Source organism: Perna viridis, chromosome 3 (genome assembly GCF_037379345.1).
Source record: "Perna viridis isolate PV_CMFRI_1.1 ecotype Kerala chromosome 3, ASM3737934v1, whole genome shotgun sequence".
Lineage (NCBI taxonomy): Eukaryota > Metazoa > Mollusca > Bivalvia > Mytilida > Mytilidae > Perna > Perna viridis.
In genome coordinates this window covers 43,679,887-43,697,837 of record NC_142447.1, presented here as the reverse complement: position 1 = coordinate 43,697,837, position 17,951 = coordinate 43,679,887, and the positions used below count along the sequence as shown (strand labels likewise).

General features: G+C 30.5%; 1 protein-coding gene across 1 annotated transcript in view; it reads right to left on the bottom strand.

The window, feature by feature from the left end:
- The window catches only part of LOC148622382 (protein mono-ADP-ribosyltransferase PARP6-like), a 44,941-nt gene that overhangs the window by 26,460 nt on the left and 530 nt on the right, over positions 1-17,951 (bottom strand). The window contains exons 2-12 of the mRNA XM_088572253.1: positions 15,327-15,422; positions 13,015-13,104; positions 12,208-12,377; positions 11,898-11,989; positions 9,107-9,170; positions 6,737-6,827; positions 6,262-6,334; positions 5,556-5,651; positions 2,442-2,591; positions 1,904-2,171; positions 563-658 (exon numbers count right to left, since the gene is read on the bottom strand). Of these exons, the coding sequence (XP_088428379.1) occupies positions 563-658; positions 1,904-2,171; positions 2,442-2,591; positions 5,556-5,651; positions 6,262-6,334; positions 6,737-6,827; positions 9,107-9,170; positions 11,898-11,989; positions 12,208-12,377; positions 13,015-13,104; positions 15,327-15,422 (1,286 nt within the window). The remainder of the gene's footprint in view (positions 1-562; positions 659-1,903; positions 2,172-2,441; positions 2,592-5,555; positions 5,652-6,261; positions 6,335-6,736; positions 6,828-9,106; positions 9,171-11,897; positions 11,990-12,207; positions 12,378-13,014; positions 13,105-15,326; positions 15,423-17,951) is intronic.

The following is a 17,951-nucleotide window of genomic DNA, read 5'->3' as shown; positions in this document are numbered from 1 at the left end:
GACAATTCCAAGACAACAACATCCAATGTATGTGGCAAAAATGAGAAAACACAAAACAAAGTTGAGAAGTCAAATATAAAATTCACTATTTCAGAGTGTTACACAAAAATCAGATTATGATTCATTTTTAAAGACATTTTCTGAAATCACAGCAATCTAATTTTCCAGCAGGAGAAAAGTTTTACCACAGAGTCTCATTGATATTTTGAGAGATATCAAATTTATTCAACAAATTAACATGCACGAAAAAAATATAATAAGGCAATGTACACTAATGGGATGTCAGGTTATTACTATTCTCATCTAACCAATATATATGGATTGTTATTATACCCCTTGCTTTGAAGTTACAGTTTTCTTGGCAAATATGGCCACTTGATATTTTGACAGAAGCTTTATATAGGTATGTCATATGGTTGAATTTCATTTCAGACTGAAGTGACATTAACTTCCAGTCTGACAACTTTGTTTATATATTGATCAAATGGTCACTGTGGTGGGGAGAACGGATATCTTTTAGTGAGCTTTGCTTTTATTTTTTCTAGTATAGTCATTTAATTACCTTGAGCATGGCTCCATTTTGAAAGACATGTGGTTCATCACAGACAACACAAAACTCATTTAATGTGGGCAATCTCTGTCTGGCATACTGAAATATCTGTCAACATAAAGTGAGTAAGATACAAAATATAATTGAAAAATAAACATCAAGTACTTACAAGTTGGATAGAGATTATTGAGGATACTTCTTTACATTCATTTTTGTCATTTTAAAAAAGTACAGTTATCTAGTTATAGTTCAATACACTGCTCTTGTTGACTCTTTAGAAATAAGATCATATAAACTTGATCAAATACTGTTTTGTAACTATTTCACACTCCATCTTTTTTTGTAAAAACATGTTTTATGATTTATATCTACAATTTCATATCAGCGCAGATCATATCTGTATTTCACAACATTAAATCGATACAAAAATGAATTCTGCTCAAATCGTCGCAGAACCAAAGTTGTTTTTATATATTATGATAATTAATTCATATATCCAACTACAAATATAACAGAAAAATAAAAACCCAAAACTTAAATTTATTGCTAATTTCAAATTCAGGGTTTAATATAACTAAGAAACATGGCTGATCATACTGTTATAGAAAGATAACATTCACTGATTCTATCTTTAAAGAGAAGAGTTGGATATAATAAACCTGATGTGTGATGGATAGACAAATGGATGGAAAAACACACAAAAGAGATATAGCAAACCTCCAAATCAATTTCAGTAGATGACCTGGATCTCAATCAAGATCTGAAGTACATGTATTATTCATCTTACTTTTAAAAAATAAGATGCTTCATGGAGATCAGCTTGATATAACTTTACACAGCTGAAGAAATTATGTACGTACCATTAAGATTTTTATTTGCAATAAGATATTTGACACAAGATAAGAGTTTGACCAGAAACCAAAATTACTCCTAAATGGTACAGTCATAACCTCCCAATTTTCCTTTGGTAGTATTGAACCTAATGTACAATTTCAAAAAGAACCATTCCCTTTCACTCAAATTATCATCAAGACATGAAATAATGCTTGTTTTGGTCCATATATGGCCCCTAAATCCAAGACCATAATGTCATAACCACAAAAATCAATCACAGTCTGATCTAAGTGGTATAGAACATTGTGGAACAATATTGTAGACATCCATATGCTATACTGAAGTTATATTTTTTGTAGTTTGGAACCTTGTTATAAAATTTCAAAAATACTAACCATCAAATATTCAAGTCATTGCACAAAACATCAATTGTCTATGAATGATGATGACATGGATGACAATGACAACAGCATTATACCATTATTGGACTAGAATTTTTATCTTGGTTGAACTCCATACCTGTACAAGAAAACCAAACTCTGGTTCAGGAATCCTTTTAGAATTTTTTCCAAACCATGAAGATGATGGTTTTAAATGTAAATCTGCAGTTTTAGACAAATCTTCCAGTTCTACTTTTTTCCCCATTGCACCACCATGACTTTTTTGACGAAAAACATTCTTCTTTCTTTTCATTTCATTTGGCAAAGAACTCTGTCTTTCCGTAGTTTTAATGTCTTTATGTGTCTTATTTTCTGTAGTAGAAGATGTAATTCCTGACCTTTCACCCCTGAAAAGAGAAGAAAAATTATAAATCCTCTAAAGAACAACATTTTCACAGCAAGTTTTTAGGAAAGAGCAGTTGACACTTAATCTAATAGTTCACTGGTTGGTGTATATGTATTGACTGTGTATATCACTATAACTATTGGTACTAATCATTCCCTCTATTAAATCCAGGATAATACTTCTAAGGGATACTTCATTTATATAGCTAAGCTGTATTTTCAACCAAATAATTTAATGATTTGTGCAAATGTTAGATTTGTATAATACATACACATCTTTGTTGGCAAACAAGTCATTAACAGCCTGTAGAAAATCCCCACGGGATAATATTAGGGCATCTCTAGCTTGCTCTGCAGAAAATCCTATCTCCATTATTCTAGCTAAATCACGATCATTCAATGGGGCTGGCTCTGAAATTTCACTGTAAAATAACATTTATAATCAAAATAACAACTGTCTGGATTTTCATGCCATTGAAAGAAGAATTTAATAAAAAGTTATTTAAGGAATGTTTTTAAACAGGTAATACTGAACAACCTTCAAAGTCCCTGATTAAGGCAATTTACACTTATAAACTGCAAAGAGTAAACTGGTCTAAACCAGGTTATTTCTATAACCAGCTAAAAATAAGAAACATTCCTTATAATTTAATTGCTAATGGATTCCTGTCTAAAAATTAATATGGAATTGATTCATTGTCTTAACATTATTTTGTAAGAGATTATTTGAAACAAAGAAAGGAGACCAATCAATGATAAAGACATCACATACCATGCTTGAATATACAAAATAACCTGGTTCACTTAAAGATAGCCAACCAATCAAAAAGCTTGTTACAAAATAAATTATTATACTATTATTGATACTAAGTCATATTTCAATGAAGATATATTACCAGTTTGTAGATGTTTTGACAATAGTTTAAGCTTTGCCTATGAGGAACTAGGCCCATGTATTTTTGTATTCAAATAAAAACTACACTGATGAACCACCACGTAGTTATGGGCGATCTTGATCAACAGGAACATGTGACCAACTCTGAGCCTGCATTAAAACAATTACTTCCTAACTACGTATGTCATTTCCTACAATATGATTTTAAGCCATTCATGTTACAGACCCCCTATATATATATTAAGGTGGTTTGTTGTCCAGTTACAGACCCTTATATATATATAAAGGTGGTTTGTTGTCCAGTTTCAGACCCCTATATATATATAAAGATGGTTTGTTGTCCAGTTTCAGACGCCTATATATATATAAAAAGGTGGTTTGTTGTCCAGTTTCAGACCCCTATATACATATATATATAAAGGCGGTTTGTTGTCCAGTTTCAGACCCCTATATATATATATATATATATATATATATATATATATATATATAAAGGTGATTTATTGTCCATATATCAAGTATCAAGATTAAAATAAAATCTTCAATAATTCAAAAGACTTAAAAGAAAGTGGGAAGTTACACTTAATGCTACAGATTCACTTTTTTTACTGTAAGTCATGAATAAGACAAAGGGCAAAGCAAATGGTAGCATCTCCTTGCTGTTAAAACTACTTGGCTTTGTGACATTGCCTTTGGGTTCTCATTTAATGCAAAGAGTTTTTTGTGTGTTCCAAGTTGGGTTGAATTTCATGGAGAATTAATAATACTGAAGTATGATACTTCAACCCATTCAGTAGATTCACTTGCCCAAAATATTGGTCCTCAAAAAAATTAAACCACATTCTAAGACCAATTATTGCAGGAAAATATTTATTCATAAAAGTCTTATGTACTTAATTGTTTTAATCTAAAATAAACTTTTGACTATAATGCAAGTGACCGCAGTATAGTGACATCATATTTACGGTAAGTGTTTTTCTGATAAACTTGTTGATTTCACCCTTTTTCAACTCATTTAGTTTTCTACTAAATATCATGTTAAATGTATACCAATACAAACTAATCTTATGTAAAAAAAATAAAGATTATTTGAAAATACACTGGTAAATACAATTATGAAAGATATCACAATATTTATAGAAGTTAGAAACTCACCCTTAGAGAGCTGTTGAAAAAGGGCTTGTTACTTAACTCTATGTTAACCTCTTTCATTAAATACTATGTATTAGGAATTGAAGTATGATAGTGAGAACAAAATAACAAGAGGCTGTTGTATTGACAGTAAACCAGATTTTCTTGAAATATTCTGTCCAACACTTTGCAAGTTATCAAACTGATAATGTGTATTAAAAGTCCCATTTTGTTTTGTTATAAAAAAGGTTCATAAGAGCAACAATTATGAATATCATTTTTTTGTGTGTGTGTTTAAGGAATGAAGTTTTCACCTCAATCTAATTTTTGTTTATTTGGCTATTACAAAAAGACAGCTAAAATTAAAATTGTTAAATACAAATTCCTTTTATTAGGACTAGGGATCAATGATGAATTTCTATAGGTACTAGTATACCCGTATATCTACATGTAGACAATTGAGTTTCATTATCTATACTCAATTCTGAAGCCCTTAGATCAGGCATAAAAAACTGCAAACATGTCAAGTGTGGGCAACCAGGTGTGAAATTAGTCTAATGAATCCGTCATAATTATGACTGTTAATTGATAAAAAAAATATAATCTGGTATTTTATAATACAAACAAAAGTTGTTACCTATTAATCTAAGTGCAATTTAAGAACCCTAGTGAGCGCACTCACATACTCCATGCGTCCCCATGTTGAATACTCAAGTAAATTTGTTTGTAAGAGAAATACATGTTGAAGGACCCCAATAAATAGAGGAATAAGATTTTATCTTCTAACTAATTCTACTACTCGGAATGGTACTTTCAAACTCCAGATTGTGATTTCTTTGAGTTTATTCAACCCAAAGTAAATATCATCGTAGCAGAACAAAATGTACTCTTGACCTGTAATTTATCATATTGAACTTATAGACCAAAAATCATGTCATAATCTGCAGGCATTTAGAAAAAAAGTCCTGAAAACTGTTATATCTGTGAATTTTGCTAAGTTCAAGGCCTGCAATTTCGGTAAAAGTCATCAAAGCAGGACAAAACCTAAACTTGACCTGTAACTTATCATGGTGAACTTATATACCAAAAACTATGTCAATATCAGCAAGCGTTTAGAAAAAAAGTCCGGAAAACTGAAGATGGACTGACAGACGGACTGACGGATGGGTCAAATACATTATACCCTTGCAACTTCGATTAGCCATTTAGGTCACATTTTGAATCAACTTTAGTTTGTGCCATGTGTGAATGTGTTACAGAATACCATAAATTGGCAAATAGTTAGTACATTTTTGTATCTGAAAATAATAACCCACATTTTTTCTGCAAAATATGTTTTAGAAGTTCAAACCTAATGTACCTCTGTTGATAAACCATCTCGTGGCGTCGATGATAATCTTCCATCTGTCTATTGCTATTTTTAGGCCACTGATTAAACACAAAAGATTCTATAATTCTATAATAAAAAAAGGAAAAAGTTAAAACAACCACACATATATTATAAACAACACTGAAATCATTTCTGTCTAGCAATATGTTCCAAATACAAATTAAGGAACTTTAAATAACACAAATTTTATACTTATCTGATAAAATGACCATTTTAAAATATGTTAAAAAGGTGAAGTTTTTCTTTGTCACAAGGTATTATATACAATTTTGTTACTATTATAATGTCCAAGTTATAATCATTAACAAAGACTACAAATTATACAAGGATAAGGGTTATTAAAACAAATAAGACTAGAATGCTTCACAAGGCACAGCTTTATATAACCAAAGACATTGAAACCCTGAGCATTCAAGGACACTAAGGATACTAATGTTCAAGTTATCCCACACATAAGTTATCTTTTACAAAACTAGAAATACTGAGAGCAAGCTCATTAAGAAAATGCCCCCACTGGATGATTTTGGCACAATATGTAGGCTGTTTGACAGCAATATACCATAATACAGCTCATCAAAGGTAAATTTATCTAAATTTGATCTTGTACATCCATTGAACATAACTTTCTTCAGTGAACAAATATAACATCTGCACAAAACAACTCCACCATTCTTACTTTTTCATCTGACTAGCTATTCCATTCCTTTCATGCTTCATAGAGCTCTGAAACACTTCAATTTTTGGAGGACCTTAAATTTTCAGAAAAGAAAAATAAAATAAACTTAATCTAACTTGCAAGCTGAAAACATGTACATGTAACATTACCTTGGGTGTATATAGAAGAGCAAGCTTGATTGATACAAGTGGATTTTGAACAGATTCTTTCAAAGTTGTGTGTGCTGTATTGTTTTCCTTATTTTAAGTTTTCAAACGTAATTGTATTTTTATTCTTTTGTCTATCTTATGAATGTAGATCATCTCTGTTTCCTGTTTTCACATTTTTTGCCAAGTCTTTGAATTATGATGTTTCTGATTGTCCCTTTTGTTTCGATGTCTTAGTATTTTTTTCCAATATTCCAATTTTTCAAATGTAAAATTGACCCTAGAAACACATAAAGTATTTAAAGATATTACAATATGAATTGACTCACTGGGAATATCAAGGTAATTGGCATATGACAGATGTAGAAATACACAGAGTGGTTCATCTCTATTAAGTCTCCAAGCCTCAGCAACAGGAGCCTTAAATGGTAGATTAACAAATAAATCCAAATTTATCAAATATTTTTCAGCAAAAAAAAAAACCAAAATTAAACATATCAGTGCCAAAGGAATAGAAAATAAAAGCATACATACAATAACATCAATAATGTCTGTGATTGATGGAACTCAATATATAAATTCAACCAGAAGTTGCAAAAGGGTGATCTTTTATCATATTCAGCTGAAAAAGAACATTAAAATACTGTGGAAGGGCTATTATTCTCAGGGTACCGACTTTGAAGTTCAGTAAAACTGGGAATTAGAAATCCCAATGCAATGTGAAATTTCCTTGAAAAAATAAGGAAATATCTACGGATTGAAAAATCCACGAGCAACGAAAATTTTTATGTTTACCGATAGATTCAAAAGCGCCTTCCTGTATTTGGTTAAAGATCAAACAAAAATTGAAAATAAACATTAGACATACAGGAAATGTGAGTATTAATAAAAAGCTTTGCTATCAGCAGTATATGTACAAATTTCAAATCATTAAATCTTGCCAAAAAGCTTGATGCAATATTTCCACATAGGAAAGGTTAAGCTATCCCATTCAATGTAATGGAAAGATAAAAGCTTAGTGTGAAAAATGCTCTCGTTTCTTAGCTGAGAAAACAAAGAATTGAGAATTAATAGCTTCTTGAAGATGCATTTTAAATTTCAGGTATACATGGTACACTTGCATTAAACTCATCATTTAGCTTCTAAAACATGTAAAAGAGGGAATATCAAGCTTACAGAAATTATATTTTCAAACTTGATGATTTCTACACTTTCAAACAATCAAAACAAAACTGCTAACTACTAAGGCCCCCTATTTGACCCACTTCTTGAACTTGTATTCAATGCATATACAATGCATGTACCTGTATTTACTATAAAATGTTAACTTTGCTAAGAAACAACCAGTAACAATCAATTTTTAGTTGACAATTTACCCATTGTGTAAAACATTTATAATACATTAAAATGGAATCTGCCATATATCAAACAAATGCAACCAAAGTTTTCAGCTACTACATGTATTTGTTACTTTAAAAAGCTTTAGCCCAAACGACTAGGAAGCATGGGTGCAGCAAACTCAAAATCAGAGCCAATTTACAACTAATCAAGTCAAAGCCTAATACTTAATCATCAATAATCAACTTAAGCAACCAGTACCTTTGAAAGAATAAGGGGGATTAACCTAACAATTTTGGAGATATAAATGTATGTGAAAACTCCTGCAGACCCATACGTTCTAATTTAAGTAACACAGCCATATTTTTTTATGGATCCAAATAACCACGTTAGGTCAAGGCAGAATATCCTAATGAATAATCAATTCAAGTCAGGCTGTTATCTGTCAAGTAGTGTCTGAGAAGATTTTTATAGAAATTACATTAAAACAGCAAAATAAATCCAAAAAAAGGCAACATAGCTTAACAGATTAACACGAAAATTTGACCTCAAATAAATCTCATCATGCTGAACACTTTTACTCTGTCAAATTAGACAAAATCTAATTGTTTTGGAGAAAAAATGCTGTATGACATATATGTTCTAGTTTTACAAATGGCAGACCATATTTGTCAAAGGATAAAAAATCCCCACATCTGTTCTAGGCAGAATACCCTAAGTAACATTCATCCCAAGTTTGGTTCAAATTGGTCCAGTAGATGATGATGACGGATGACAGAAACAGATGCCAAGTGATGGCAACAGCTCAGATGGCCCTTTGGGCCAGTTGACCTAAAATGGAGATCGAGAAAAATTTTACACAAATTGTATTGTGATGAACAGACCAGCAGACAAACAAAAAAGATACTCCTGAGTGGGGATTATAACACTTTATACTTGCTTACAATCTTAACAATGTGTTTATTCATCAAAAATTAACCAGCAGTCTTCATAAAAATCAAGAGATGATTTATGCATCATATTTTGAGAAAAAAATATATAGATTGTAAATCAAATTATCTCTTTACAGAAGTCATCAGTCTTAGTTTGACTGAATCGAGTGGGATATGAATGTATGGTTTTCTCCAAAATGTTAATCTGTATTCAGAACAATTACACATATAGTTACGTAAACATATGGCTTATGTAGATAAAAAAAGATCAATTTTTCTGTGGGTATTTCTGCACCATGAATTACCTCTACCACTGACAGTGTCTGAACTTTTATGGATTGGTACTTTAAAGCATAATTGATTTCCTGAATTTTAATTCAATTATTTATCAAAATTCTGTGACATTTCATGACCTTATTTCATACTTACATCAATGATTGAACTGAGGGGAAGGTTTATCTGTATGTCTATCTCATCTATAGCATCCAATAACCTGAAGAAGAAAAAACACACAAGTTTCACATGCTGTGTCTGTTACATAGACATTCTGTGTCATTTCTAATCAAGGTTAAGGACTATGACTCAATCATCTTTACATCAAATAAAATCTTTGATAGAAATTTACATGCATAGAGTATATAAAAGTAAAAAATGTTGTATACAAGTTAAAACATACCCATAATCCTTTAAATATCTGACTGCTAATCTTAAGGTCTTACAGTAACACCACTCAAAGGGAAATCCTTTGGACTTTAGATCTTCTATTTATAGTTACTATAACTGAGCAGGGAAATGTCATTAACCTTCATCTTGATACTTTTTTAATGTCTGACTAATGTAAATTAATTGCTGAACAAGTTATATGAAATATGTCATAAAAATATTCAGTATCATAATTAATTAGGTCTTTTTGGAAGTGACCAAATGGTTTCCTTCACCTTAAAGAGTATATGCCCTTGGTTTTCTCCAATGAACAAATGGTCAGGTCACACTATAACAAGTGTGGTAATTGTGTAGGTAAAAATCATTTTGAGACAGTTGTGAAACTGGTAATGATAATTTATGATATATGTAATGATGTATACAACTGCTGAAATGTAACACATATAGTTCTTCATATCTAAGTAATTAGGTTAATTATTGAAGAGGGCATCCATGCAAAAAACAGGCAGTGGGTGGCATATGAAAAATTTTTGTTTCAACCAATTTTCATCCATTTCATATCACAAATGCATCTTTCCTCAAAGTTGAATGAGAGTTTTTTATTAACTGTAACAGAGAATTAAATTACCTAGAACATTGAAAACTCCTTCAATTTGTGAAAAATTTTGTTGCTTCATTAAGGACCTTTAAAACAATTTTCTGAGCCATCCATTGTTGATTTTAAAAAAAGCTTCGCCATACATACCTTTTGTATGATGTAATTTTCTGAGCCATCCATTGTTGATTTTAAAAAAAAACTTTGCCATACATACCTTTTGTATGATATAATTTCCTGAGTCATCCATTGTTGATTTAAAAAAAAAACTTTGCCATACATACTTTTTGTATGATGTAATTTTCTGAGCCATCCATTGTTGATTTTTAAAAAAACTTCGCCATACATACCTTTTGTATGATATAATTTTCTGAGCCATCCATTGTTGATTTTAAAAAAAAACTTCGCCATACATACTTTTTGTATGATGTAATTTTCTGAGACATCCATTGTTGATTTAAAAAAAACTTTGCCATACATACCTTTTGTATGATATAATTTCCTTAGTCATCCATTGTTGATTTGAAAAAACCTTGCCATACATACTTTTTTGTATGATATAATTTTCTGAGCCATCCATTGTTTGATTTAAAAAAAAACTATGCCATACATACCTTTTGTATGATATAATTTCCTTAGTCATCCATTGTTGATTTTAAAAAAAACTTCGCCATACATACCTTTTGTATGATATAATTTTCTGAGCCATCCATTGTTGATTTTAAAAAAAAACTTCGCCATACATACCTTTTGTATGATATAATTTTCTGAGACATCCATTGTTGATTTAAAAAAAAAACATCGCCATACATACCTTTTGTATAATGTAATTTTCTGAGCCATCCATTGTTGATTTAAAAAAACCTTGCCATACATACTTTTTTGTATGATATAATTTTCTGAGCCATCCATTGTTGATTTAAAAAAAACTTTGCCATGCATACTTTTTGTATGATATAATTTCCTTGGTCATCAATTGTTGATTTAAAAAAAAACTATGCCATACATACCTTTTGTATGATATAATTTTCTGAGCCATCCATTGTTGATTTTAAAAAAAAACTATGCCATACATACCTTTTGTATGATATAATTTCCTTAGTCATCCATTGTTGATTTTAAAAAAAACTATGCCATACATACCTTTTGTATGATATAATTTTCTGAGCCATCCATTGTTGATTAAAAAAAAAAAACATCGCCATACATACCTTTTGTATGATATAATTTTCTGAGCCATCCATTGTTGATTTTAAAAAAAAACTTTGCCATACATATCTTTTGTATGATGTAATTTTCTGAGCCATCCATTGTTGATTTTAAAAAAAAACTTTGCCATTCATACCTTTTGTATGATATAATTTCCTTAATCATCCATTGTTGATTTAAAAAAAAAACTGCCATACATATCTTTTGTATGATGTAATTTTCTGAGCCATCCATTTTGATTAAAAACTTTGCCATACATACCTTATGTATGATATAAAAATTACATTTGAATAAAAAAATCAGTGGGAGACAATTATGTTGTGCCATCCATATCATAGGATTTGCCTGATTGCTACATGGACAGCCTCTTGAAAAATAGCATTAACAAAATGTGAAATCATACATTAAAACCAGGAAATATTTATAGGAAAATACCTGTATTTTTTTCTGCATTTCATTCGTTCTTATAATAGTGAAAAGCAACTACAATGTATGTACATCTTGTATCACATATACAACTGATATACTGTTTTGTATTTCAAAGTTTGTATGATTAAATAAAAAATATAAAGTTTGAGTTGATATGTCATTAATGAAACGCATTAGATATTTTTAATTGTGTCCAGGCCAGATGACACCGTTAACAATTCTTTTGTTTTTACATGATACTATACTTTCATTACTTATCATTGTCATGTCATTTCGTATTTATACCAATTAAAATCTTTATACATTTGTATACCACAACATTACCTAAATGATAAAGCAGCTTCACCATATAAATCCACTAATTTTTCCATATCTTTTTCCAAGGTTGGACATATTCTATGACCTACTTCTTCACCCTTAAAAAAGTATCAATGTGAATTATTTGTCCATATATATATATATCAAATATAAAACCCACACAATGTGGTTTCTTTTTCTCATTTCCATTTGATTTTACAGCTTTTCTTTTATTAAATGTTTTCTTTAGGTCAAGTTTTAAAGTTACAAAAATTTCCTTAACATGATTTAATCAGCATTCAAGACAGGATTTCCTCACACTGGATTTGGAACTTACACCATCATTCTTATAGTAATAGTCCATATCTTCCTCTTCAGACTCATCAGATACTGTAGACCTACAGTCCATATAACTGGACCCTGAGGACTCCATACTGATAGATCTATGTGTTGCCATAGTAACAGATAGATTAGACTGACTCACCATGTCTACTGGACTAGTTAAATCTAAAAGATATTAAAAAATACCATAAAATATGTACTTCATTATAATATTCACCAGACTGGCCTTGTCTGTACATATCATGTACAACAAATGTAGGTGACTTTTTTTGTGTTAACAGAAAAAAGCAGTTTTTCAGTTTATAATGTGAATATTGGGAACATAGTATCTGTATTCCCTGTTGCAGCTTTTGAAAAAAGGCTACTTTATCAAGGTGAGAAATGGGCACTCTAGCATATCAGAGGCACATTTGAAGGGCTATCATGTGAGCATAAACATCTCTTGAAGGAAATTGGCAGAAAAGGCCAGAGTATTTATAAAACCAATCAACAAGTTCAAGATGCCCATGCCCAACAAAACCCATCAGTAGGGAACACTGGAACACTAAGGAGTTAAGTATGGAAAAAAATCTAATGTGATATTGCCTAAAAGCCACAAATGTATGATCGCAATAAAAAAATGCCTTATCTTAAGAATATTAAGTTGTACAGATGAAAATTATATAACAGGAACTGAATCTGACCTTAATTTAATTTAACCATCAGAAATATGGGTTAATTCATGCTAAGATAATTCTACACCGTAGAATATAACTTGAACATTTGAACAATTTGCCCCATGTAACTATCTTAGAAAACTTACCACTGTGTAGTTTTTGGAGAATCTGAGGTAAGCTATTGTTTGTAACTTCAGTTTCTTCTGTTACCCCAAACTTACATATAAATGTGTTATCTGAATACAAAAATTAAAGTACCTGTATACATAGTACATATAATTAAAATGATTGAATTCAAGTAAAGAGAAATGACCATGAATAGTGATTGAACAATTGTGAGGGAAGAATTGACTCCATTCAGGCTGATAATATCCCACTTGTTCCATTGCAAATCTCAATAACAATGAAAACAGCCAATTATAAAAAAAAAAGTGCTACCTATGTTTTTATAGCATTTTAACCTTAAATACACATGTACATTTTGTATCTGTCGATCTCATATTGTTTGTTAGTATTTTCGGTAATTTCATTTATTTGCATTTTGTGAAATGATTAAGTGGTATTGGTTGGCTTTCTGTCTGAACATTTTTTCTTTAATGATCTTCCATTTTTTTTCTGATTTTAATCACCTGTTTCTTCTTTTATATTTAATGGATACTATGAATAAAAACTAAAGAACAAAATTCTAAATAAATATGATATGACTGAGCACCACAATAATGACTCAAAGAAGCACTTCCCAATTTTTATAAGCATATGACAATGAAGAGGCAAATTAAAATGTTCATTAACAAACGATAATTGAGCAAAGTCATAATACTAGCAAATATGTTCCTGGACGATTAAAATTGTTAAAGGATATTTAAGAACTAAATTGCATCATGTTATAAAACTTAAAAGTAAAATCAAGTTAATGTTCAATTATATGATGTTTATCTTATTTCATTTAACTAACAATTATTTATACTCCCAAAAAAAATAATGTCAACTTATTGATAATGAAATTGCAAATAAATAAAGAATATGAAGATTACATGTTTACATTTGTGTTTAATATGTACTTCGATAATAACGATAGTTTTAATTCAATCCTATACATGTATACTCATTAAATTTATTTTTAAAAAATCATATTTCACTTTTCAACACAATTTTTGGTTTTTTTTATTTCAACAGTCCCAGGATGTATGTATACTAAATTGATCACATAACCAACCACAGTTTTTCATTTGGTTGTTGCGCAGTCTAATTAAAAATTAGACCTTGCGTTTTTTGTTTTTGATGTACGGCGAAACAAATAAAAATCAGAGGGGCTAATTTTAATTAGATTGATTGCTGCGCTTTACAGATAAAAATTATATAGATTGTACATGAATTTGGCACTTTGCAAGTTATTGTTCTTGATTTGATTTCATTTGGTTGCATTTAGTTGGAGATGAATGTATGTTTTTTCTAAAAAGTGTAGATCTAAATGCAGAGATGATCATCGTTTTGTGAGATTATAGCATATGTAGACTGAAAAAGAATCATTTATGTTTGGTGGTTTTTTCTTCACCATGAATCACTTTACCACTGGCAGTGTCCGAATTTTATATGGACTGGTACTTAATAAGAATATCTTTTTAAAAATGATCTTTTATCAAGACAAATCATAACTTGAAGTATTCAAATATTTTAAGTGGCTTAAAAAAAACTAATAGAAATTGATTTCAAAATTATTTTGCCTTAATCATTGTAACAACACCTCATTAGTTCACAGATTTGTAGTTAAGTAGCACCCCACATAAGAATCATGCAAAACATGATTCATGGTTGGAAAGCCTACATATTTTTATTTTTTATATTTCGTTTAAAATGTCATAGTAAACAGAAAGTAACATGTAGCTTTTCATACAACCCTTGTTTATAGGAGATAAAATTTACACAGAATGTACTGTAGATTTCAAAATTAGGTGAGATAACTCTGTAAATGACACAAAAAAACAACAGAAACTATTGGATTTTCCATGTTGATTATCTCCTAAGAGGAGACAGATTGAAATGAATAATTACACATTTCATCATTTAGACCTACAATGCTGCTTATTTTAATAATGAAAATAAAAATATATAGCCTTTTATCAGGTGTATCACATTTTACAAAATTTGCATGATTCTTTCAAAGACTGCTACTTAAAACAAAAAAAATTCCCATTTCACCTTAGTACTTTTTTTATCTGTAATTCACAGCTATGGCAAAACACACCCCCTGAACTGGTATTCTGTCATCATTATCTCACATCAATGATACAATTACATGTAACAACATATTTAATACACCTATTCAAGGAAAAATATATTGTGGCATTGACATTTCAACAAACCTCTAGTTTCCTTTCCAGACAATACATCATTTCAGATACATTGTATGCACTGAATTACAAGTAAAGTTGTATATTGCAGTTAAACAAATTCGTACCTGGGTAATCTTCTGTCACAACAATAGTGCATTTCTCAAACTTAGGAGTTTCCATTGACACACTAAAAGAAAAAGTTGACTCCGACAAAGTAAAATCTGAAAAAAAAATGTGTTCTTTTACTGACAGCAGTTCTAAGAAAACTGCAATGTCAAAAATCTTTCAGTGTCTGTTCACAGCTTGAAAGTCAATATATTCAAAATTAAAGAACCTTAGTGAGCGCACTCACATATCCCATGTGTCCCCATGTTAAATACTAAAGTAAATTTGTTTGTAAGAGAAATACATGTAGAAGGACCGTGACAAAAAAGGAGTGTTTTTTCAGGCATTAGAAAAGACTGCAACAAAGTAAAATTCAAAAAAGATTTTTCTTTAGCTAAATTCTGTTACTCAGAATGGTAATTTCAAACTCTAGACTGTGATTTCTTTTAGTTATAACTAATCCACGTAAATATCATCATAGTGGAACAAAACGTACACTTGACCTGTAACTTATCATGGTGATCTTATATACAAAAAATCATGTCAAAATCTGTAAGCATTTAGAAAAATAAGTATAAAAAACGGTTATTTCTGTGAAATTAGCTTAGAGCAAGACCTGTAATTTTGGAAAAAATCATTGGAGTGGGACCAAACACACCGATATCCTGTAACTTATCATGGTGAATTTATATACTAAAAAACATGTCAATATCTGTAAGCATATAGAAAAAAAAGTCCGAAAGATGGTTATTTCTGTAAATATTGCTAATTTCAAGGCCATAATTCCTGTATAAATCATCAGAGCGTAACCTGTAACATATCATGGTGAACTTATATACCAAAAATCATGTCAAAATCTGCAAGCGTTTCAAAACGAGTTTGGAAAACTGAAGATGGACTGACAGACAGGTCAAAAACATTATACCTTCCCCGACTTTGTTGTGTGGGGTATAAAAATTTTACAGATGTAAATATCTAGAATAAGAAGTATTTTTCTTCTATATCTTAAAAGTACATTTTTTAAAAGAACATTTAAGTTGGTAAAATAACTTTAGCCTGAAATTCTTTTGTCTTGTGCTGTTGAATAAATTATACACATGTACATCATGTACATGTACATGTATATACCAGAATATTTATGCCTTAAAGGAATACCAAAATGTTACAGATGTTAATGAACAGATGAATAGTATGGACACAATTTCCAGAAATCTTGAGGTATGGCCAATTGTGCACCACTTATTGCAGACCTCTTTCTCTACTGTTACAAATCACAGTTTATAGCTAGAATAAATAGACCCTTCCATCAACATTTGATAGAAAAAATTAATAACAAATAATAGATATTTGGATGATATTTTGGCTCTAAATAATGATGACTTCATTATTTATAAGTTTCTGGATCTTTGTACATGTATTCGTATTGATAATGGTAGACTTAATACTAAAATTTATGATAAAAGGGATGACTTTTCATAACATATTGTCAAATATCCATTTTTAGATGGTGTTGCCCCTTGTCACCATCATATGGTGTTTACATATTACGGTTGGTTTCATTTGTTCTTATTTGTAACAACATTTCAGATTTTAAAGAAAGGAATCTTCATTTTTAACCAAGAAATTACTACCTCAAGGTTTTTGATATCACAAGCTCGCAAAAACATTCACAAATTTTTTCAACCCATACAAGGAACTCACTCTCAAATACAGAAATACTTGTAAAGGAGTAATTCCTCGCCATTCATTGAAGACCAATAGAGGGGCTTTTGGCTGACATTCTCATCCCAGTGGGGTTTTTGTCTCGTTGACATATACACCATACCTTAGTCCTATACTCCTTATAATTATAATTTTTAAAAATATCAATATATTCAACTTCAACCTCTTACTGGTTACACCTATGTACCTCACATTAGTGCTGGTCAAAAAATGACCACAAAAAATTAGGACCTGAAGGGTTAGCAGAAACACAGGTTATATATTATGGCCTTAATGAGTCTACTTCAGTGCAATATAACAAACAGATCTTTTGAGAAAGCTTAGAAAGCCTGATATTTCAGGCTGGAAAATCAGTAAAAACCCTAGGTTGGGCACATGTTCTGCTCAAGCAAAAGCAAAGTTAACCTCTTGATTACAAATCCAGCATCTTAAACAGTTGCCAACCCTACACCTTTTTTATCAAGAGAGGGATTAACTAGGGTATTGATTGGATAGGGAGGAATAGACAACCAACCAGATGGACTGAAAATGTAATGGATTGTCAGTTCAATTTGTACACATGACATGTACTTATATTGTTAATAATTTGGTTTTATCTTCTGCCACTGACGATAATAGCCTACATCGCATGGTGACAAGACATCAATAAACCAATTCAGCTGAACATGTATAATTTTGGGAGGCAAATCATACTCTTTTATATTTGACACTTAACAATAAACTAATAAACCCACAGGGATTTTAGATATCTAGTGAGCTAGAAGTGTAAGACTTTTTCATGAAATGAAGACTCATCAGATGGGGCAGGACAGACTATCTGTGTCATAGTACATTTGCAGGTAGTGAGATTTAAATAGCCAGTTGTAGTTAATTGGCTTGGCTAAAAGATCAATTATTCATGTGCACTGTCCACGAACCCTAGA